Here is a 23,195-nt window from a genome sequence, read left to right as displayed (position 1 = left end):
TAACTGTGTACAAGTCAAGTTTCCTCATGATTTAGAACGCAAAATTTAAAGCACATTTTTTTCTATAAAGATTCACAGTGATATAGTTCATGAAACACTTCCAAGTTGCAATCAAGAAACTTCTCAATCAAAATCAATCTGTTTATGACTAATTAATATACTTGTATGAAATTATAACCGAAGAACTGATACAAAACAGTATGTTTTCTTATTGAACTGCACATTATAGAGAAGACTCCGAATATAAAAGTTGGGCTTTTATTTCTTTAAAAAGACAAATACTTTTCTGCCTGTTGCACTAAGTTTGCCATCAATCAAGAGCTCTTGTTTCCACAGGAAACAGTGGCAATTAGAAGTGGACAAACCACAATGATCTGGCAGAACCACATAATATCTCCCCGTAGAATGGAAGATCACAAAGACTGCAACCTGTAATAAGACAGGAATTACCATTTCCACTGGAAACAAGCACAACTACTACTGAGAAGTCATGAAAACTTGCCAGCTTTTCCTCCCCAAACACAGAAGCAAGATGGCAAAGAACATGCCAAAAAGCTACTTGACCATGGGGAGCAAAGGGGGGAAAAAAAATAATTAAAAAAAAAAAATCAAATTATGTATTAAACCACAACTGAATAAAACTTCAGACTGGATACCAGGAAAATTTGAAATCAGTGAGCTACAAAACTTTCATTTAAGTTCTAAGTTTCTCTTTTGTGAATTCATTCAAACTTACAATCTCTAAAGCATTAAGGAACAAATTCATTCCGAGTTAGATGTGTACCTGTAGATAAAAAATAAGAGAAAATTCCCAAACTGAAAGACTTGAGAGAGGACAAACTCTCCTTGAAGACTGAAGCACAGTATTCTTGCCAGGTTGTCCTTCCCAAATGGCAGACTGTTGGTCAATCAATTAATGGTGGCACTTGTTTTTTACAAAACGTTAGTATTAAGTGTTCCTCATATAGTCAGGTCACACACATTAGGAGTTTTTCAAAGTATGTTTAAACCATATCAATACGATGACACTGGATTCTGCAACAGTTACTATTAAAATGGATAATAATTCTGAAAGAGTTGACATAAAGGGGAGGAGGGGAAGAAAATGAAAAAATAAAAATCAAAATTCCATAATTTTGTTTTGTTAAAGCCATCACATTGGCAATTCATTTGAACATTCATTCTCATTTTCTTCGGCATTACTCTTTTTCTCACTCTTGTATGTGGAAAGGAATAAGTTTTCTATCTGAGTCAAGAACTCTTCAGCAATGAAGCAGTTTGTTACCTTGCCCAAAGTCTTCCTCATGCACTCCAGAAGCTAGTCAAAAGAAAAGGAGATTTTTTTAAAATTGTCATTTTTCCCGAGTTTATTTTTTTCCCTTCTAGCTGATCAGTATTCCAAAGGGACTTTCATTAATTTCTTCGGGATTAACACTACAGAAAGCGTTCAATTGTACAATACAAATTTTAGAAAGGAACAGTCACACAGGAACACATGGGTGATTTAAAACCAATTCTTTGAAACCAATTACACAACAGCTAAATTCAAGAGTATTCTACCAACTCAATTTCAGATTTAAGCTGTTTATAAGCAAAGTCATGTTGAGAGGAAAAAAAAAAATTAGATGTGGGTAATCATTGTGTACGTGTTTTCTGTTTATGTCTTTTGCTTTGGGCAGATTTTCTCTGTCTTGTTTGTGCAATTAATGTTACAGCTGTAGTTATTTAGAACTTCATAGCATTGACTACACTGACTGGAAAATTGAAGTTCCCACTTACGCATGACAAACATGGCACAGCGCTACTTTACTGCTTTTACAAAGGACTAGGAAGTTCAAATCTTCTCTCAACACGCATGCAGTTCTTGACACTGAAAGCATACAGCGTGCTGAGAAGAGACATGATTAATTTGACATTCTTTCTTCTCCAAACCGAGGTTAAAACTTGCATGCAACCGTTGTCCCCAACTCTCTCAAATGAACATTGTTATTTTCATTGTGTTTGTAAGTTAATAAGCTGCACTATAGAAGTCATTTATTGTGATTAGTTTACATCTCTGATTTGTAGAAATGTAACTTCAGGTGACTTCTGATGATACGAAACAGATTTCTATTTAAAGACATTTAAAATAAAAAAGCTAATAATTAAAAGACGAAAACTTACTTTCTGCAAACAAGTCAGGTCAGAATCTCTATGAAAAATTTTATTCATGGGGACACTGCTGTTGAAAGAAAAACAAATAGTGGTGCTGTAGAAAGCAGACACACGTCTTTATTGAAACATCAATAATAAACATGCAAAAATTCTAAACTGGCTGTTCTTTATAAGATAAGTAGACATATACCTATGGCAGAATCTGTATTTTTCAATTATCCATCTTGTTTTTTCAAATATTAATTCCCACTGAGGTTCCTCCGCCATCTGCTGTACTTCAAATCTGTAGGGCAGGCCTGTAATCAATTGAACATGACTATTCAGTGTTTCTAGTACACTCAACTTTTTATTTCTTTTTCTTTATTAGTTTTAGGTGCAATCCCTTCCTTCCCCATAACTGTTCATAATTTATTACTGACTGCAGAAGCTTGCAGTCCCGTTACTTGCCAATGTTAAGGAGGTTAAAGTAAAAGCATGATGTATTTTGGATTCCAAATTTAATTTTGGTGGGAGTAAGGAACAACCTGTTCTCCTCCCTGCCCTCGCCAATTCCTCATGCCATAAGGAAGCACACAGAAATCTACAACATAACAGAAAAATGGCAAAATAAACTGAGTTTTTATAACCTAGTACCACTTACACTGTTGTGGTCTCTCCCAGATCTATGTGGTTATTAAGTGAATAAAAAGGTTTTGTTTCTCTTGTATGAACTGGCTGATGAAGTGGCTGACTATTGTTCTAGATTTCAGAGGAATTTTGTTCCTAAAGGAAGAAATTCTTCTAGTTTATTGCAAGTGGGAGAAGAGGAATTTAGGAAGTATTCTAAAGGAACACCAGAAAACTACTTGCACAACACTAAAAATCAGGGAGAAAGAAAAGAGACTGTAAATTTCAGTAAATCATTAAAAAAAAAAAAAAAAGCCTTTCCAAGATCATAAGAATTTAATGAGATGGAACACGTGCTTTCCAACCATACCTCAGAGTAAGTGAAAAGAAAGCAATAAATACAATTTGCTATTTGAACACATCTCAAATGTGAAAAGTGTTCAGTGTAGAACGCATATCCAAGAGTAAGAATTAATCTACAGAAATATTTATGGCTCCTATGAAATACTAATTTTTGTTCGTTTGCACAGTACTATAGCGCTACTGCCACAGTATAACTTTTCCAAAGAGCGAGAGGAGATACCCGTTTTGTAAAACGTTGATTTCAGGAGATAAACCTAAATATGAAGTCCTCTCAGACAGAAAATGTATGTGACCAAAAAAACGTCTACTTCTAAGGGCAGATAAAGGTTCTAAGTATTTTAACTCCACACCACAAGAGTGGGATGCATGGAAATGAGGATAAAATTACGGCACTATCAGTATGGTAAACAGGAATTATCGCACAGATGTGGTCACCACTTCACATCCCCTAGGACTATGAAGCAAGTCTGCAGGCAGATGGTCTCCCTTGCGTACTTCCACAGGAAAAAACAGAGGGGGAACTGTCGGGTCACACGGATGCTGCTGTTGCCTTGCCAAGAAAACTGGAAACCTCGGAGTTTGGATGCAAAAACAGGGGGGAGGGAGGAGGAGAGAGAAGAGGCAGCTACTATAACTATATACTGTTATCAGGGGAATTTTCCTCAAATTAATGCCAGAGAATGAACAGAAGATCTGATCATCACTTGAAATACCATAAATTTGATATGATATGTTCTTAACTATTCAAGAAAGGAAAACATCCCGTTTTCATGAAATGCCAATGACATTCTTAATCAAGAATTTGTTCTCTCAGGTTGGGATTCATGCCAGCACAGCATTTTATCTTTCATATCTTGTCTTTTCCTGGACAGCTGGCAAGTTTGATCCTTTGACCTTCTGAATGCTAAGTTACTCAAATAAGGATTTTTGGCTGCTCTAGCAGCCAATTCTTTGCTATTATACTTCTGTCTCCTCGATCAGAGGATCTGTTCGGAATTTTGTAATGCAGTGAAGCATAAGTAATACGGGCGAAGCAGTTTCTCAGCTATTCATATGGATACTGTATGTAAATAACAGTGACCCTTGTTCCAACCCTTTAATTCCTTTCACAGATTGTGGGAAATACTAATTGAGAAAACCAATCTTCTATCTATTTGTACTTGTATATTCTTGTCACGACAGCATGGACTACTCTCTAAGTGAAATTCCTGGTTTTGTACGGTACAAGTTACCAACATAAATACATAAACACCCATTTCTCAAGTTCAAGAATAGACATTTTTCCCCTTAGTATCCAAAAGGAAAAGAAAAATTAAGACAATGGATAGAATATCAGTACTTACGGTAAGAACCATCAGAACTGATCTCATCACTAATTACTAGACAAGTAATCTGAGAATATGGAAGAGGATTATTTCGGTTGTAAGGACTTATAATCATTCCGATGAACATGGCTCCACCCCTGGAGAAATAACTCTAAAAACCAAACACAGACAAAAAAAAAAAAACACATACAAGAAATACAACCTTTTTCACAACAGCATTCTGAAGTTAAAAAAAATAGAATTTATGACAATTTATGAATGAACTTATTTTAAGATGCATTAGAGCAATAATGTGTATTAACATTGTAAATACCAGGGAGGCTTTAGGGTTGTTGGGGTTTTTTTGCTATTTATTTATTTTTAATGTACAGACCAGAAAGTACCTGGTATTTAGCTTGAGTGTCAATATCTCGTATCGATGGGTTAGGGTCAAAGGCCGGGTGGGAATGGTACCATCCAATAACACTGTATCCTCTGGCAGCCAGCGTTTCCGAGGCCTGCGTTTGAGATACTGGATCCATCTCGCACTGCAGTCCTGTACTGAGACTATTGCATGGCTCTGCTGCACAAACCTGTTAAAAAAGTCTCCAGATGGATAAATGCAAGAAATCTCCATCAGTTAAATAAAATTTGAAGAATTTTAAGAGTCGTATACCAGATCTTCCTCATGATAGAGTTGATAGGCCAACACTTGAACATAAGCATAACTCTAACATTTCAAGACTACAGTAAATAACGTAAATATATTGAAGTAGTTGCCCTTCAGAAACAACAATTACATCTGTTCAAATTATGTTATCGTAAGTTTTACTATATTAGAGAAAATGTAAAAAGACAAACACTTACTTCTACAATTTTATCAGCTTCAGAGTATCTTCCACCTAGCAGCCCTATTACTTCTGCCATAGACACATGAGAGTGCTGAAATGATATTAAACAATTATTGAAATTCAGGTTGTATAATTTCCCCTAGTTTTGATCTGCACAAGACAGAATACATTGGCTTCATAGCTACAAGTCAGTAACTTATCAATGACATTTAGAAGGAAAACTTAGGACAGCTAAAGCTTCCCAAACACCCAGTGTTTCAATTTAAAGCAAATGGAAAAGATTATGTTTGCTTATTATACACACACATGTATATAGTGCATTTGTATAACACTTCCATACACAAAGCAACGCTAGTTTCAAAAACTGAAGCCTATGCAACGCTGAACAACTGCACCAATTTTGGTACAACCTGTTGTTATTAAAAAAAACACACATTGCTTTATAAACACAAAATCAATTCCCAGACTAGTAGAAAATGAACCCGTAAGATTGCAAAATGGCAGTCTATTTTAGAAAGTAGCTTTAAGCAAATTATATTTAACATATGATGGAGAGTAGTAAGTAGCGATGCTCTTAGTAGTGTAGAACCAGTTGCCTTCTAGAAAAACTAAGCACAATATAAATAAAAACATTGATCTTTAGGGCCTTTATTTAATACTAGAGTCTCACTTCCAGGTCTGAATGGAAAGAAGTTAACATTAAGTAGTGTGTTTCTCAATCTTCCGATGTTGCTCATTAAAAAAACAATAAAACACCACCAAACCAAAAACCTGCAACATATACATCATAGCTTTTTGAAAGATAAAACTTAATCCTCACCAAATCCATTATTAAAAGTGCTTCAGAAGACACTTTCACCTGAAAAGGTTCCTGAAATGATAAATGCAATAATGAGTATAAGAAAAGTAACGTAAATAATAAAGCATTCTTGATTATTCACTCATAGGTACATACCTGTTTTTCTTCAGTGAATAAACAACACGGTATCAGCTGAAAGGGATCAAAGGAGCTATAAAATGAAAGAAAATTTCTCTAAAGATGTAGGACAGTCAAGAAACTTTTCAAGTTTCCCTCTGTCTCCTTGGCAGAGGCAGAACAACCTTGTTTTCTTTACTGGATTTTCTCATCCCACACTAGGATGACTTCCACCAAATACAGAAACTTCACTACCCCCACTCGTGAATTTCAATACGAAACATTTGAAATGCATACGTTATTTCAGACCGTAATACATATTCATGATTTGTAGCCTTTCAGCCTGACACTACCCAAGATATTTGTTTCATTTCTGGAAGATCTATGTTTGAACATGATGTACATTAAATAATACCTTTTTATTTGTCTTGAACCTTTAGAAGATTTTGCAGGTTTCAGTTTTTCTTCCTCTCTTCTTCTTGCTAATTCTTCAGCAGACAGATGCTAAAAAAAAAAAAAAAGTCTCTCTTAATGTCTTAAGTGCTCTTTCAGTAGTGATTCCAAAACCAGCCCAGAATAAATTCTCGACATCAGTGTCCTCTTGATATGCTATCAATTTGTGTGTGTTACAGGACTACTCAAGATAGAGGGCAATAGCCCTAGCAGAATCAAGCACAGTGAAAGTAATGACAGTCAGAGATCTAGTCCACAAGATGCCTGATGAGAGAATTCTTACATTCCTCAAGTCAATCAAATTCAGTAAATCACAGCCCATATCACAAACCACGCATAAATGCAAGTGTGATAACCAAGTAGAAAATCTGCCATTACAATCCGTGGCCAGAATTTATCATGACCCCTCTTTAGGGATGAGTGTTTTCAAACTTTATTTCCATCCAAATACGTATAGGTATGGCATTATAACATTATGGAAGTAATTGTTACAGATACTTATTACTGAAGGTTGCAAATTTAAGTGGTTTTCTATACAGGAAAAATAGGATGTTTATAGTTCTTCACCTTTTTTGTAATTTGAAATCGTAGACATGGACAATTGGATATTTTCTTTCCAAGTCTTCTATAAAATATTTAAACTTGTATGAATTTTTCTAAGCACTTCATAAACCACAGTATTTCTGGGGCTAATGCTAGTAGCTGAATTAATATTAGGAACACATATAACCTGCATTATAAGCACAAAGAAACCATATAGGACTGAAAAAATAAAATTTAAATCTTATCCTCCTACCCCCTACTGCTAGCTTTAGTAAGGCAGTTAACTGAAAACAAAGGGTCATGAAATCTCCTACAAGACAAGGCAAAGAGCTTTATAGGCATAAAACAGCATAGGGCCATACATGCTCACAACATAAACACCTTTGTGAACACCAAAGTACAGCTGTATTTATCAGCAGCATAAAGATGTAACAGCTGCTACATTATTTTCAAATTATTGCTTCCACAAAGAGAGGTTAAGTACCTATTACACAACTGTTTCCCTTGTATATTTGATGCCACGCCACCTGCTAGCAATTAGCAAGAATTAATTCCGTTACAAAAGTCTAAAACACAAAAGGGTTACCTCAAATGTCTGTCCTTCCAAATCCTTTGCATCACACCAATTTCCCCAAGGGTCTCGCACTCGCCGTCTTCTTGTACGCTGCAGCAAGCAATTCAACATGAGTCAAGGATCATACTCCTGAAAAAACTGCCTTTACTTCATTTAATCAGCCATAAGAACATTGTCCAAAAGGTTACTGCCACATGAATGTTACTAACACTATGACATATTTCCAGAAAATAAAGAACACCCTGGAGTTCTGTAGAACTAAGTAGTTCACAGTCTGTCATGAAATATCATCAGTGAAGTTTTCAGTTTTTAAGGCTGTAAAGCATAACACCCAGTTGATGCTCCATGGATCAACATCTCTGACAGCACCAGTGCATTATTATCCAGCTCTGAATTACAGCTCAGACAATACAAAAAACAATAAACCCAGTATGTTTCCATCCAGTGCATGCTACAGTTTTGTACTTCAATTTATTTTTTTAAGTGGGATTGATTTCCTTTTCCTCTCATCAACTAATTTATTTTGCTATGAAGTACTTAAAAATGCTACACTAAACGTGAATATGAAAATTAAATCTGGCAAGCCTTGGTAATTCATGTAGTTATAAATGAGTTACTACTGTGTGCATAAGGCTCTCAGTAAGTCATATCACATACCTACTATACTTAAACAGTTAAAATGCAAGCAACTTAATCACACACTACCAACACACTCCACTATTTTCTGGCTAATACAGGCTAATAAAATACGGGGAGGTGGGTAGGAAGGGGTTGGGGCTGCACGGAAAAGACTGCAACACAATCCTAGTTAAGTACCCAAACAGAAATTGAATGTGTAGGATAGCAGAAGTTAGGGCAGACACCTGCCAGATAGCAGAACTTGTACTTAGAGTGACACTCGAATTACAGGGCATTCTAATGAAACTGCAAACTGAACAAGCAAAGAAATTTCCTGAGATGCCCTAGTTTGAAAATGAAGATTGAAAAGACCTTCTCCATGCTGAATATTTTTTGCTGCCCACACCCCCCTCACCAAAACATACCATGGACTGCAAGCGCTGAGCAAGCTGGTATGCTTCCACTGTGTCTTTGCCTTCTTTGGATCGTGTTTTATCAGCTGGCTGGGGTCGGTTATAGACAGCCTGTTCTACAGGGTACAGAAGAGAGATACGCTGTACTTCAGTAGAGTATGAAGCCACTTATTTCTGGTACAGAGCCAAGAATGACATAGATAAGTGGTAACAACAAATGCCATAAAGGAAAAAGCAACAACAAAAAAACACAGTGAAAAGACATCTCCTGATGGTGATATTACTAACTGATTATATAGCCCTCTCCCACTACCACAGCATTTTTAAGACAGGAAAACCTCCTTCCTTATTGTTAATTTATTTCAGACAAAATGTATTTGCAGGCCATTCCTCCTCTCCTAGGTGACTATCATTCAGCTTTAGACCAAAATCAATCCAGAGAGACTAAACCAACAGTAACTTACAGATGTATATATACTTTTAACTTAATTTTAACTTTTGAATCTTGTAAAAACTAGCCCTGAGGATGAAGACACTGCTTTTTATTTAGGAAATAGTTATAATTCAGTACGGGAAAAGAAACAATAACTTGAATTCTGTCTTACGTGGAGGGAGGGCAGAGTTTCGGATACAGCAGGTATCAGGAAAAAAAAAATCCAACACTGGACACACAGAAAAGCACAAAACAAAAAAAACCACCCCACCAGCTGGTGTGCAGTAAACATGGCGGGGGGGGGGAGAGGAAGAAAAAGAAAAGGTCTTGTGTAAAATCAAAAATACATAACCCTGTAGGCAGGTTACAAACTCCTCTAGATTTTCAAAGGTCATGAGAGACAATCTGCTCAGAAGGTCCTTCCTAGTAAGGACTAACGTGTATTCTTCTGTGTCAGCAGTATACCCTAACATTAAGCAGTCCTTCAACATTAATACCAAAATAGGCTACAGCCATATAGGTTGGAACATGACTATACTAAATACAGTCCAAACAAAGATTCTCTTCTACAGAACTTAAATAGTAATTGTTGTTACAGTTAAGACATTAAGAATACAGAGAAGTTGGAAGGTTATCCACATGGATGCTTGATTCCGATTAAGTGCAGTCATCCATGCTTCAATGAAGTGAACTTATGACTTTTCTTTTTAAAGATGTCCACTAACCTTAATGTTCACACTTCATGTGAAAATACTCATTTTAATAAAAAAGCTGATAGTCAACCATAGATGTGTTCAGCAAGAACTGATCAGAATTGAAGTTCTGAATTGATTCCGATAAAAGTATCTTTACCACAGCCAAAGTTAATTGCTCCTATTAATTCCAAGTATGTGTGGATCCGTCCAATGCAGTTAACATCACCGCAGTTCTTAAGGCCTGGACGCACTGAAGTCTTATTCAGGTATTTGGGTTTACATCTCTCCCTAAAATAAAAGTATAGCACATTGTCAAATAGTAACAGAAATCATGAGGGGAGGAAGGAATTGTGTGACTTAAGCTGAGGTTAAGACAAGCCACTGAAGTGTTTTTTCCCTTCTGCAATGCACACACTACGCACCGCCACGCAGGGCAATCACAGCAAAAATATAAAATTCACAAAACATACAGTTTATTTTGGGGTTATTCGTACACATTCATACTTATGCATGTGTGTTAAAACAAACTCTTCAACACAACTGGTGCCAGGAAGCAATGAACTACTCAGAAGTACTATGATACTGTTAAACTGATAAAAGAACATCTGCATTAGATTAGTCTAAATAGCTCATATAATCATCGGCTTCCTTGGTGTAATAAATAAGCCTGTTTTCACTCTCTATGCACTCATTACTTGCTTTTAAACTGATACTGAATTGTTTCAGTTCAACACTTCTCTGGTATGGAATTCTAGAGTTTCTTAGCAACTAGAATAAGTTGTCAATACACAAGACAACTGAATGAGAACAGAGTTAAACTCAGCTTTCTTTCTACTTAAAAGTAAGCTAACCAACACAACAAGCACACGAAACAAAACTGTTAACAGAACAAACTGTATTTTGAGCCTGCTACCACAAATCACTAAGGTTCCTTAAACTGATTCTTTGGACATAGAATATAAAATATTCAAGTGTACAAGCACTACTCCAAATTGATTCTTAATTCGAAGTATTTTTTTGGTCAACATTATTTGCTCTAGCACAGACTATTTCTTCTAGCTGCCCTTCTGTAAAGGCAGTACTACAATGCTACAGACCTCATTATGGAATTAATTTAATCAGGTATTTTGAGGAACTATTTATTAAAACCATATATGCATTCTTACATATAGGATGACAAAAACTGGAAGAAAATAACGTAACCAAAATGGATGCAGCTTTTTCTGATATAGGACACTCATTTTCATAATGCTCCAAAGTATTGTCATTGCTTAGCTTCCAGAATGCCAGAAAAAAAAAAGGGAAGATGCAAAAGAAGCATTAATAATCAGTGCTGCTCACTGGCAATCTTTATAATGCTACCATAAAATTAATTTTACTCTTTTCAGAAATAAGCTATTAGTACTAAGTAGTGTTTTAACTACAACAAAGCAGAACATGAGTCACCTTAATCACTTATTTCAGTAAATGAAATTAATGCATCTTACCATTGATCCAAAATATAATTCCTAATTTTCAAATAACGCTCTGGTGTTTTGGCCTGGCGCCCTTCAAAAAATTCAGGAATAGCTTGCTTTTCTTCTTCCAGAATGATGCTTCTGTCAACCTCCACTTCTTGATCAGGTGGCTTAAGCTCCTCTGCTTCTTCTTGATGATCTTCGTCCACTTGGCAGGAAGAAGAAAAAAGCAATCCATTATCAGCCAGGTCTCTCTGTTCCTCATTAAGCTCCTGATCAGTTCCTTGTCTAGTACCACGAGATGTTACCAGTCTACCTTGTTCAGCTTTCTCAATAAAATTATTGTATTGCTGGTAATCTAAGTTCACAGATTTATCACCGTTCAGGTGCTGAGAACATGTTGCTGCAACACCTGGAAATACTAACGCATCCACTGTATCTTGCTTGGTATGTTGAGGATCTTCTTTCGGTAAAGAAATTGCAGAACTGTGTCCAACAGATGAAAAAACATGTTCCATTCCTTTCGTTTCTTCAACTGGACTTTTTGAAATAACAGATAATTCAGATTTTCCAGTTTCTTGCTGGAAGGTAGGAGAAAGTAGTTCATCCATGTCATCAGTTATGTCTACTTCTTCATCATCTGACAGCTTTTCAATTTTCACTGCATTCAGATTGGGGTCTGCACGGCCTCTCAAGTTTCCAGACGACCACGCTTCTACCCTTATCCCATCTTCAACGGGAAGACTGCTACCACACTGACTTTGCTCTTCTTTTTCAGAATCACCATTTTTTGCCTTAGGAAAATATAAAATACTTTTAGGAGGCAAAAAAAAAAACCAACAATCCCCTCTGCCTCCCAAATAATCAGAACTATTTTACTTGAACAGCAGACATTCTGAAGTGGTTCTTCCTCATCTTACCCTTTTAATACATTTTAATCCATTGCAATTGACTTCTACACAGCATTATAGGTATACTTTTAGGCCAAGTGTAAATTAATATGTATTTCCATTAAAACAAAAACCAAAAAACTAGACAGTAGTAATTTCTTCTTAAATGCCCCCGAAGTCTCAAATGAGGCTAAAGCTAAAACATACAGCTGAAACAGCTGTATAGTGGTGTTGTGGTTTACCCCCAGCCAACAACTAAGCACCACACAGCCACTCACTCGCTCCCCCTGGATGGGATGAGGGAGAGAATCAGAAAGGTAAAAGTGAGAAAACTCATGGGTTGAGATAAAACCAGTTTAATAGATAAAGCAAAAGCCGCACACACAAGCAAAGCAAAACAAGGAATTCATTCACTACTTCCCATCGTCAGGCAGGTGTTCAGCCACCTCCAGGAAAGCAGGGCTCCATCAAGTATAACAGTTACTTGGGAAGACAAAACGCCATCACTCCGAACGTCCCCTTTTCCTTCTTCCCCCAGCTTTATACGCTAAGCGTGATGTCATACGGTATGGGGATACCCCTTTGGTCATTCGGGGTCAGCTGTCCCAGCTGTGCCCCCTCCCAACTCCTTGTGCACCCCCAGCCTCCTTGCTGGTGGGATGGTGCAAGAAGCAGAAAAGGCCTTGACTCTATGTAAGCACTGCTCAGCAGTAACGAAAACATCCCTGTGTTACCAACACTGTTTTCAGCACAAATCCAAAACATAGCCCCATACTAACTACTATGAAGAAAATTCCCAGCCAAAACCAGCACAAGTGGAAAACAAGTATAGTCTGAAAGTTAGTCTGAAAGACTAACAACCAACAGTATAAGAGATTACAATTATACTACATTTACTGTTTAGTTATACCAGCAATAAAAATACCAAAGTCATTCTAGGAATTTGAAATCAGGTCTGACTTCATGTTTAAATCTGCAAATAAACATATTCCACTTCTCTGAATATGGGAATAAATAGAGTATGTACTTTAACAGCAGCACCCTGAAAAGACAGATTAAAATCAAGGTACGTGTACAACAGCATACTTGTCAAACAGCCTTTCTGCTAACTACAGAGATACTCTGTTTACCTTGTTCTTAAAATACTGCCGAGCATAGCTCTTTACTTGTAGAACAGTACGACTTCCGATCAACTTGGCAATTTTCGTCCACCGGCGGCCGAATTTCACCTAGTGCAACGAAGCACACTTAAGTTACCCAAACTCTAACGTTCCAGACATTGCACTTCAAAAAGAGTTTAAAAAGTGCCTAAAAGAGTTTAAAAACTCCATTATTCATTACAAATGCACAAACAGTACAGCAAACCTATGGTACAGACCCTCGCTACTCATATTCTACCAAGAAGAAAACTGCATCATCCAACAGTAAGTTATTGCTATTCTTCTTAACTAGAGGGTTGTCTTCACCCAATTCGGGCACGCTGTACATTATGCTGCCTACTAACCCAAGGAATCCTACTGAAATTAATTTGTACTTGGCAAAGCAAACCCTATTACATTCAGCACTGTACAACCATAAAATTTCCAAAGACCTTACAATAGTAGTTAAAGGATTTCACTTTATTAGCTGATTTGCCTTAAGTACACACTATACTTCCTGTAGTTAACTACAGCATTATGATTGTACAATTCATAGAGCTGTATATTTGAGATGTTTTGTGATCTCAAATTGTAATCGGCCTCACATGAACAAAATCTGGTAAACAAAGCCATTTGGGGGGATTCATCAATATAAATCTGATTTATCCTTACACTCTTCGTAGATGGCAATTATTTTAACACATTAGAAGTACAAAAGCAGAAGCAGATAAATGTAACATGCTTATTTATATTAATTATTATTTTGTTAGTTAAGATAAACTAATAACTTCTGTTCAAAATATTACATATATAAACAAACTTACCAGTCCTTGTTCAAACAGTTCTTTTTCTTCTGATGTCCACTTTAACGAGTAGCTAGCTGATTTTGTAGGTGATCGCACCCTAGGAAAACAGGAAGCAGAAGTTAGTGCTTTCTTAAAAATATATATTCTCAAATCCCAGTCACTGAAGGCAAGTCCTAACAGGAGGACTACTCTCCGTCTTCTGTAAAACTGAAGGTATTGTTTTAAACACGAATGCAGCTGATAAATAAAATATCGAGAATCAGGCAGCTTCTCCATCACAAAGGCAGATTCAAGGCAACACAATATTCATCGGTAACTAACAGTATGGAAATACATAGAAGGAGCAAACAGAAAAGTTCAGGCAAGAAAGCCAACTAGAATTAACACGGGTTTTTTTTCATAAGGACCACTGTGCTACAAAAAACAAATTTACTACAGGCCTATTATCACCCACAGCAATATTTCTCTGCTTTGAAAGGTCTTTTAAATAATTTTGTACAGCCAAGCAAAAGGAACTAAGGAACCTTTTTTTTTTTTAAATAGTGTCCAGTAACTTCACAAAAATTAGACACCACACTTAAAAATGTGACTCAGTCACTAAAATGTACGTACATGACTTTTCCAGTTTTCTTATGTGGGCTGCAAATAAAAAACAAAGTGAAAATAAAAATTAATAATTGTGATGCTGTTGCATATCTCAGCAAATAACCTTATTTTGGAACTTTTCATTTCTTCTCATCTAACTGAGAACTTTTTCCAGAACACAGCTTACCTCTTCATCGATCTTTTCTCCACTTCCTTTTGATTGAGCCATATTTTTTCAGAAAGTGATTTATTAGATAAATAATATCTGAAATCGTTACTAAGTAAGTTTTCGAAACATCAGGAATATTCGTACACGTGAGAATTCTAATAATCATATAAGTTATACTGGTTCATAATTATTCAACTGCAGAAGCAAATACTGCACTGCTTTCAAAACTGAAATACACAATTTTACACACTCCTACTAGTTCAATGCATAAGGAAGTGACATTTGACTTCTCAAGTCCCATGCTCACTTTACTTGCAGCAAACTAGGTACCCTGTTTCTAAAAGAGCATTTTTCTTTTTTGACTTATAAAACATACTAAAGTAATTTTCACTGCACTGATACCTTATCTATTTTCAAATTAAGCCTCAATAATTCATTCTATTAGAAAAATTTCAATTGCTTTATTTTCTTGTTCCTCTATTACTGTATATTACTACACTAAATTACAAAAAGAACATGAAAATAAATTAGCCCGTGATTACTATTGCTATAACCTACCTAGTTTGTGGGGTCAACTTATGCCAGAAATGCTACTACTGTTAAGACTATTTAAGCCAACACTACTTAAAAAAAAAAAAAAAAAGGGAAGGAGAAAAAAAGTAGCAGCTGTTCCTTCCCATTTTCATCCTGCATGCTGGCAGAAGCATGAACGTAGCCAGACAAAATCAGACAGTAAACCGCTCCAAGTGAAGAACAATTCAGCAAAAAGAACTAGCTATTTTTAGCCAGATCAGCTGTTTGATCAGGTTCACTATGAAGCCACACAAATGGCTGCATCAGCACAATGCTGGAGGTGGCACTGAAGAAGCAGCTGAAGTGGGGACGAATATTGCTATTTTTGGCGCCAGTGCCAGCTTAAGTCCAACAAGCTTTGGAGTAATTTTCTGAAGAATCAGAAGCATCAGAGGAAGCTGCAGGTAGCTAGATGATTAATTCAGGGGTCCTCCTTGATTTCTGCAATCTACCTACAAGGTGACTGAAGCACTGTCATCTTAACAAGAAAAGATTTGTCCAGTTCCTTTGAAAACAGGAAGTCTTCTATTGCTACACAGGAAAACATACAAGCAAATCAGCAAAAGGATACTCTTCTTCCAGCAACATTTTCTCAATGACAGCCCTGTTTTCTTCACTAATGCTGCTGTCCAATGTCCATGGCTGCAAACAACAGAAATAAGTTTTAATATTTGAATTCTGTCACAGTGTTACTTGAGTATCAGGAATATATAATAGTTTCTAAAAGTAAACAAAAAGCACTGGTTAAAAACCTAAGAGCATGTAAATGGAAGGAAGAGAATGGAGAAAACAGAAGTTCTGATAACCTTGCTAGAAGTACCATTCGTTTAAAAAATACTTACGAGACTGTTATCAGTTCTCCAAGATGAATCAAGATAGTGATCCTGCAGCAAGCCTGAAGCTGTGTTTTCATGATCTCTGAAAAAGATTCCAGTGTTCAAAACAACACAAGCATATTCAAACAAAATTAATGCTGTCATAGTTAAAATAATTGCGCAGTAAATAACAAAAACATTAACAGAAGATGACAGAATAAGACACTAAAATTAAAATCATATATTGCAGACTATTATATAAAGTTACTCTCTTATAATATTCCATTAGACATAGCATAAATCCCCCTCAGTAAGTCATCTTTCTTAGTAATCTCAGTAGCAACTCCTCACCTACCTCACTGCAGACTGTACGTGACACCAGTGAAACCCTGACCAGTAAAAATTCTCTTCCAGAAAGACTGAAAGCAGGAGGGGTCACATAAAATACACACAAATGAAAGAAGCCAGAATTTTATGGACAAATAAAGAACTACATTGTTAATATTAAAAGTGTCATTGAGTTGTATTATCTCCACTTAAGATTTCTCCATCTTTCCCCAAATAAGGTAAAAACACCCCCTTATAAAGAAAAAACTGTTTTCCTTCTCAGGAAAGCACATACTTACACAAGTTTTAATAGAATCCTATCATACAGAATTGTTAGTGCTCTTATGGACTTCATCCAGATTATGCTTGATCTTTTCTGTAAATAACTACTTATTACTTTTAGAAATGTCACTGAGGAACATCATTGATCAACTTTCTTCTATTTTAATGCAGCATAAAATCTCCTTAGTAATTAATGTAACTTTTTTTGTCATTCTTTGCTTCCAGAACATTCAGACTTTTTAACGACTAATTAGCCCTATATCCCTTGCAATGCTACTAAAATTAAATTCACCTACTATTCCAAACTGCTTTGTGCCAGCAGTTCAAACATCTCTTTATAGATAAGGATAAATCCTCATGGGCAGCCAGAAACCAATATAACTCCTACTTCATTCAGAGCGTATCAAGAAATGGGTCAGATCAATAGTCCCGCTTGCCCAGTATTCTGTCTCCAACAGCAGCAAGAGCAGATGCTGCTCTAGGACAGCACACGAGTCCAGCCGCTGTCTCCGACACAACCCTCTCATACTCTCCCAGCATCTGCAATTTATTAGATTTGTAGTGTTAGAATTGCTGCCCATTCAGTTCAGCATCTGTTTACAGATCCCTCACCCGTGAATTTGTTGAATCAGTTTTCCACCCCTCCCTATGTTCTGCTTTCTGAGCCTAGCTGCCTCCACAAGTCGCTACCAGTTATGCAACACAACACCTTCTGTCTGTGTATTTTATAGGAGTCTCCTAGCAGCCTCACCACGTGTCCCTGGTTCACGTACTGTTGGATCCGATGACAGCAGTTCTGCATTCACCTCACTTTAATGATTTCATAGGCCCCATTCTCAGCGCCCTGCCCGATGATGCTCAACACTGCCGCTCCCCCCCGCCCCGCCCGCAGCGGCCCTCAATGAGGCTCCAAGGTCTCTCCCCTGAGGCGCCCGGCGGCGGCGAGCACCGGCGGCAGCCGGGGCCCCGGGTGAGCGCGGCCCTGCCCGGGCAGCGCCCCCGGCAAGCGGCAGCGCGGAGGCGGCACCGCGCGGGGCTCCAGGGACGCTCTTCCCCTCGCCGCCCCCTCACGCAAACCCCGGCCGCCGCGGCCACGCAAGCCCTGCCCACGGAGGGGAAGGGACGCGCTCCCCGCAACGGCAGGGCTGCCAGCCCGCAGTACGGCCCTCACTCACCCCGGCGCCGCCTCTCCGGGCACGGCCGCCGGGTCCCCTTCGATGTCCACCTCCAACTCCTCCGCCGCCGCCATGATACCGGCCCCGCCGATCTCGCGAGAAGGGGCGGGAGCACCGCCCCGCGCCGGTGACGGGGCACGCGCGGAGCGCAGCGCGTGCGCAGCAGCCCTCAGTGAAGCTGCGCCCTGAGGAGAAGCCGGGGTGGAGGCGGAGAGATGGCGCTGGGGTAGGCGGGGCGCGCAGGGGGCAGCTGAGGGCGAGCCGGGCGCTGAGGGGCAACTTCCAGGGTGCGGGCGGAGGGGGAAGGGGTGACCGTCAGGCAGGGATGGGAGAGCGCGGGGGCTGAGGGGTAAGAGCGGGCCGCAGCAGAGGGAGGCTGGAGCCCGCCCAGGCCGCGCGCCCAGCTGCCGGCTGCTCCTCCGGGCTGCCCCGCTGGCTGTGGGGTGGGAGTGCTCCCGGGGGAAGCCGTGCCGCGGGGCGGCCAGGAGCCCGCCTGGCGACTCGCCGTTCCTCGCTTGCGGCTGCTGAAGCACGCTGGGCTAACGGCGTTTGCGAGCTGCCCGGGGTGAACCCGGGGCCGTTGAAGGGTGATGCGCTGGCTGAAGAGGGACGCTATTTCGGTGCATCGTGCTGCAGATGTCGGTTTTGCTAGCCTCTGTCTGTGTACTTCCAAGCATGCGGTCATGTGTTTTCATTCATCTAGAAGATAACAGCAGCAGGGTGTTGTGCAGGTTGTGTGGTAAGATGGCTATAAAAGTCACAGTTTTATTCCCATAAGTTCTTAAATTTGTATTCCATTTCACAAGAAGTATTTGTCCCTACATGGTAATTGGGCATCTAATCATATACTGAAGGAAAGCGTGAAGAACCGTGAGGGTTGATTATCGTTATGTGGAAAATGACCACAGAGAACCTTCCGTCGACTCAAGAAAGTGTTTCTGTTTTAAGAGATGACAATACAAATATTTTGAACCAATAAACTCTGCTGCAATCTTTTTGTTCTGAACATTTCATCTTTGTGCTGGAATTGATCTGAAAGTTAAATTAATAAACAGCAAATGTGATTGTTTTCATTATCTCTACTTAAAAATGCAAAATCTAGACAAATGGTATGATGAAAGATAGAAAAATAATTGTCATGGTCTTGGGATCTGTCAGTGCCATGGCATCGGGTATAATACAGAAATGTCTAAAGAGGGTCCAGCCCAATATTGACTGTCAGTGTAGCATATAATAGTGTCCTGAAAACAACATCATTGTGTTAGCCAAGTTTTGGGCACATACTACTCCTCTGGTTGGTTTATACCAAGCCTCTTGATAGGATTAATTACCACAGGGAGTGAGTCTAGTAAATCTAGAGCAGAGCAACCCCACACTAGTAGATTTGCAGGGAGATGCCTCCTGATCTCCAGTCAGCTCAGAGACCAATATTGTAATGAGCATAAGCCAAGCTAATACTACATTACCCTCAGGAGAGCCAGTGCTGTTCAGCTGTTTGCTACCCTGCTTCTCCCTTTTTTTCAGTTATAGCTGCGGAATAAGTTGGATCAGCTCACTCATAAAACCTGCATGCATGATTGGACTGAAAGGGAGGGCAGATCAATCTCTTGTGGCAGCACTCTGCAGTTAGGTCTGCCTAAGCTAAACAAAACTAGTGTTACCTACTCTGGCATCTCTATGCTCTATGTCCTTGAGGATACAGATGTCTCCTTATTGATAATAGAGAGAATATCAGAATATCACATTTGGCTTTTTAAAGATCTGATTTTACCAAACAACGCTCAACTAAGCTATCCATACAGGCTAATATTCACAGATATATGAAAAGTTATTTTCTGTCTTTTTTCTTTAAAGTCTTGATTTATACTGGAGGAGGTCACGCACAATGTGTTTAAGACTGGTGCTTTTGAAATAGGTTCCAAGTATGAGATTTGTGAGAGAAGCAAAAGACTAATCAATACTTAGAAGTTTAACGATGTCTTTAAGATCCTTTTTTTCCATGGGCACCTTTGATTGCTAACTTAATTCTGCCTGCTGTAACATAATTCTCAATCATACTGGGCAACAGCACTATCCAAATTACATTAAAAGAGAATGCTGAATTTAAATTTAGAATTTTTTGCTTTACATCTTCATTTCGTTATTAACATTTTCCTTTTCAAAAGTGTTATAATTTGAGCCTGATTTTCTGTTTTATTAAATTCTGCTACTTGCAATGGGGTCTTTTTGAGACTATTAGCAGCTAGTAAATTTGCTTTTTCTCCTTCTGACCAGTTTATGAGGGAATTTGCAGCATTAAAATGACCAGCCTTGCATGCACAATGCAATGGAGTATCCTTGCTGCTGTCTAAGGCATTAATGGCTGCCCCATGGCTCAGTAATAGATTTATCAAGTCGCTGTGTCCATATTCCGCTGCAATATGCAGTGCAGTCTTTCTCCAAATGTTTCTGTCATCAATATTTTTATTTTTCCCTGATGTCAGAAGAATTTTTACGATCTCTGTGTTTCCTTTGGTGGCTGCATAGTGTATTGGAGTACATCCATCCATGTCCTTAGCTCCGAATCTTCCTTTTTTAGCTAACAGAACTTTCACGATACTGAGATATCCTCTCACAGCTGCAGTGTGCAGGGGAGTCTTTTTCTCCTTGTCTTGTGCATTGGGGTCAGCATTAGCGTTCAGAAGCATCTCTACCATTGTTTTGTCTCCCCTTTCAGCAGCAAAATGTAAAGGTGATTTTGACTGCTTATCCTTAACATTGACATTGGCTTTGTGGTGCAACAGCTGTTGGGCAACATCAGTGTTACCTCTTTGACTTGCAATATGCAGGGGAGTAACAAACTCTTTAGTGACAGCATTAATTTTGGCCCCAGCATTAACTAACAGGCCAACTAATGCTCCTTTATTATGAAGGGCAGCAACATGGAGCGGGGTTTCGTCAGCTTGGTTCATAAGGTTAACTTCCATCCCTTTGCGCAGAAGCAGATTTGCAATGGAAGCAGCCCCAGCTTGAACTGCCAAGTGCAAAGCTGTGTGTGAAGCAGGAGTCTTTATTCTGAAGTTTGCTCCCTTTTCAATTAGAACTTCTGCTGATTCAGCTTTGCCTGTTTCACATGCCAGGAGTAGAGGAGTGTACTGCATTTCATTGTAGGCGTTTATATCTGTACCTCTGTCAATTAAAGCTGCTACAATACCATGCAGATTTTTCTGTACAGCTCTAAAAAGAGCTGACTTCATTATGTCAGGTGACAAATCTTTAGAATATTCTAGTAGTGTTTTGAAGATGGATGGGTGGTTGCTGTTGAAGGCTCTTTCGGCTGTATTGGAGTCAACACTGGCTCCGGCTTCTAGCAGTACTTTTGCAGTATTTTCAGACCCCTGAGAAAGAGCATAACTGAGAGCAGTCTGTCCTCTTTCATCTTTTCCATCAGTGGAGGCGCCAGCCTTTAAAAGCATCTTTGACAGACTGCTCTCATCTTTAAGAGCTGCCATGTGCAAAAAGTTGTGCTGGTTCCTGTAGCTTCTTGCCTCTTCTTTCAGGACCATCTTCAGTATGTGACTGTGTTTATTCTGTGCAGCCAAATGAAGTGGTGTCTTGCCTTCCGTATCCAAACTGTACATATAAGCACCACATCGGAGAAGCACTTTCACTGCATCACCGTGGCCTTTCTCAGCAGCCCTGTGCAGCGGTGTTCTTCCTTTCTTGTCCTTCACATCTGTCTTTGCACCTTTGCTGATCAAATATTCCATTATCGTTAGATGCCCATTAGCAGCTGCGACATGCAGAAGTGTTTCACTTGAGGAGTTCAGTGCATTAATATCATTATCTTCCAGTGTTTTCTCTAACTCAGAAAGATAGCCTTTAGCGACTGCATCAAAGATGCCAACATCAGCATGATCTTTTCTAGGTTTTGCTGCCCTTGAAAGTTGAGTTTCTTTTCCTTTCTTCTTAATAGCCTGTTCTTGCTTTTTCCTTCTAGGACTGTCTTTTTTTTCCTGGTGCCCTTCACTGCTATTTTCAAACCAAACCTTGTCTTTTTCGAGTAAATATCCTACCAATTGTCTTCTAGCATCTCCAATGTTTTCATTTACTTCATTGACATATTTTCTCATCTTGCTATAAAGTTTTGGCTCCACTTGCTTTAAACATGGATAAAAAAAGAGCCTGCAGGCTCGTTCCCCTTGAGAAATTAGTATGTCTAAAACTCGAGAGTTCTTTTCTGTTCGTGTCCTGTAGAAACTCATGACCATCCTTTTTTCTGGGGTAAAAATACCATTGTCTATCAGCCAGTTCAGAAGATGGTCTGGGTCGTTTATGCCTTCTACTAGCTCTTCTTTTTTAGTCCTTACGACTTCAATTGCATATGGATTTGTAAACAGGCTAGTTGAATGCATGATCATGTTGCTAATCAGAAAATGAATTGAGATATTGTTTGATGTTTGAAGTTAAATATGAAATAGCAAAGCAGGCTCACATCATTCACACATTCTTTTCATAGAACTATGAACCAGCGACTGTTGTAGTTCAGTGATGAATCTTTAAAGAATGAGAAAGAAATCAAAACTCCCTCACCTTGGGTTTTCTAGTAGTTAGAAGTCCTGTGATCTTCTCTGTTCTTCCTTAGCAACAAGTGAAGTTCAATAACAAAACAAAAATCTGTGATATGTAAAGATATTCCACTTGGAAGACTTCTTCCAGTTTTTTTTTGTGCATAATTAGGGAGAAAACAATTCTTTTGTGAATCTGATACTTGAAGAGAAGATGTTTGTTTATGGAGCTCCTCTGTTCCTCTGGCCAAGCTGTTTTTTGTAGGTGCCTAAATGACCAGTCTATTGAACATGACAAAAGAAAATTCACAGCATAGTTACTGTTGCCATGATTACATACCTTGTATGATCTTAAATGAAAGAGTAGACGTTGCCAGCTATGTAGGTGAAAGCCCTATAATATATTGAAATAAAAACATGAAGACCTAGATAAAAATAAACTGTATAAGCAGCTAGTTATAAAAAGTGATCCAGCCTTCCTAATATGAGTTACAACTTCAGTCTATG

At 38.6% G+C, this 23,195-nt stretch overlaps 4 protein-coding genes across 10 annotated transcripts in view; 1 reads left to right on the top strand and 3 right to left on the bottom strand.

The window, feature by feature from the left end:
* The window catches only part of OMA1 (OMA1 zinc metallopeptidase), a 42,492-nt gene extending 41,185 nt beyond the window's left edge, over nucleotides 1-1,307 (bottom strand). Inside the window, exon 1 of the mRNA XM_087730913.1 lies at nucleotides 1,286-1,307. The gene's annotated coding sequence lies outside the window, so the exon portion shown is untranslated. The remainder of the gene's footprint in view (nucleotides 1-1,285) is intronic.
* MYSM1 (Myb like, SWIRM and MPN domains 1) lies at nucleotides 988-18,316 on the bottom strand. 3 transcript variants are annotated; one of them, XM_087730879.1, is made up of 20 exons: nucleotides 18,142-18,316; nucleotides 16,385-16,460; nucleotides 16,114-16,184; nucleotides 14,988-15,077; nucleotides 14,828-14,854; nucleotides 14,234-14,312; nucleotides 13,401-13,499; nucleotides 11,411-12,174; nucleotides 10,081-10,211; nucleotides 8,808-8,911; nucleotides 7,777-7,854; nucleotides 6,610-6,698; nucleotides 6,234-6,288; nucleotides 6,099-6,149; nucleotides 5,295-5,369; nucleotides 4,832-5,020; nucleotides 4,467-4,599; nucleotides 2,345-2,450; nucleotides 2,164-2,218; nucleotides 988-1,318 (listed from the first exon to the last, which is right to left on the bottom strand). In XM_087730879.1, exons 1-20 carry the CDS (start codon nucleotides 18,213-18,215, stop codon nucleotides 1,154-1,156), a joined length of 2,511 nt encoding a protein of 836 aa, XP_087587005.1. In that variant the 5' UTR covers nucleotides 18,216-18,316; the 3' UTR covers nucleotides 988-1,153. The 3 variants fall into 3 exon arrangements, with proteins under 3 accessions (XP_087587005.1, XP_087587004.1, XP_009459594.1); XM_087730878.1 differs by having other exon boundaries at nucleotides 2,164-2,221; nucleotides 18,142-18,315; XM_009461319.2 differs by having other exon boundaries at nucleotides 2,164-2,221; nucleotides 14,988-15,065; nucleotides 18,142-18,315.
* Nucleotides 18,304-23,195, top strand: part of FGGY (FGGY carbohydrate kinase domain containing) — a 330,344-nt gene continuing 325,452 nt past the window's right edge. Inside the window, exon 1 of one of the 5 annotated variants that reach the window (XM_087730897.1) lies at nucleotides 18,304-18,367. The gene's annotated coding sequence lies outside the window, so the exon portion shown is untranslated. The remainder of the gene's footprint in view (nucleotides 18,368-23,195) is intronic. The other 4 variants (XM_087730882.1, XM_087730893.1, XM_087730903.1 and 1 more) reach the window with 4 other exon arrangements.
* LOC104009338 (CARD- and ANK-domain containing inflammasome adapter protein) lies at nucleotides 19,537-22,541 on the bottom strand. The gene has a single exon (XM_087732994.1). It carries the CDS (start codon nucleotides 22,539-22,541, stop codon nucleotides 20,274-20,276), a length of 2,268 nt encoding a protein of 755 aa, XP_087589120.1. The 3' UTR covers nucleotides 19,537-20,273.

This window comes from Nipponia nippon, unplaced genomic scaffold (genome assembly GCF_047370975.1).
Source record: "Nipponia nippon isolate SJK-2023a ecotype South Korea unplaced genomic scaffold, ASM4737097v1 scaffold_5, whole genome shotgun sequence".
Classification (NCBI taxonomy): Eukaryota; Metazoa; Chordata; class Aves; order Pelecaniformes; family Threskiornithidae; genus Nipponia; species Nipponia nippon.
Note: the sequence above shows the minus strand (reverse complement) of the source record. Positions and strands in the feature narration are given on the sequence as shown.

Excerpts from the sequence above, each read along its gene's own strand:
- MYSM1 (XM_087730878.1), bottom strand. The coding sequence starts at position 18,215 with ATGGCGGCGGCGGAGGAGTTGGAGGTGGACATCGAAGGGGACCCGGCG. Across the intron at positions 16,185-16,384 it reads GGAGAACTGATAACAGTCTC|CCATGGACATTGGACAGCAG; the intron begins GTAAGTATTTTT and ends TGTTGTTTGCAG. Across the intron at positions 14,855-14,987 it reads GAGAAAAGATCGATGAAGAG|CCCACATAAGAAAACTGGAA; the intron begins GTAAGCTGTGTT and ends TTTTATTTGCAG.
- LOC104009338 (XM_087732994.1), bottom strand. The coding sequence starts at position 22,541 with ATGATCATGCATTCAACTAGCCTGTTTACAAATCCATATGCAATTGAA.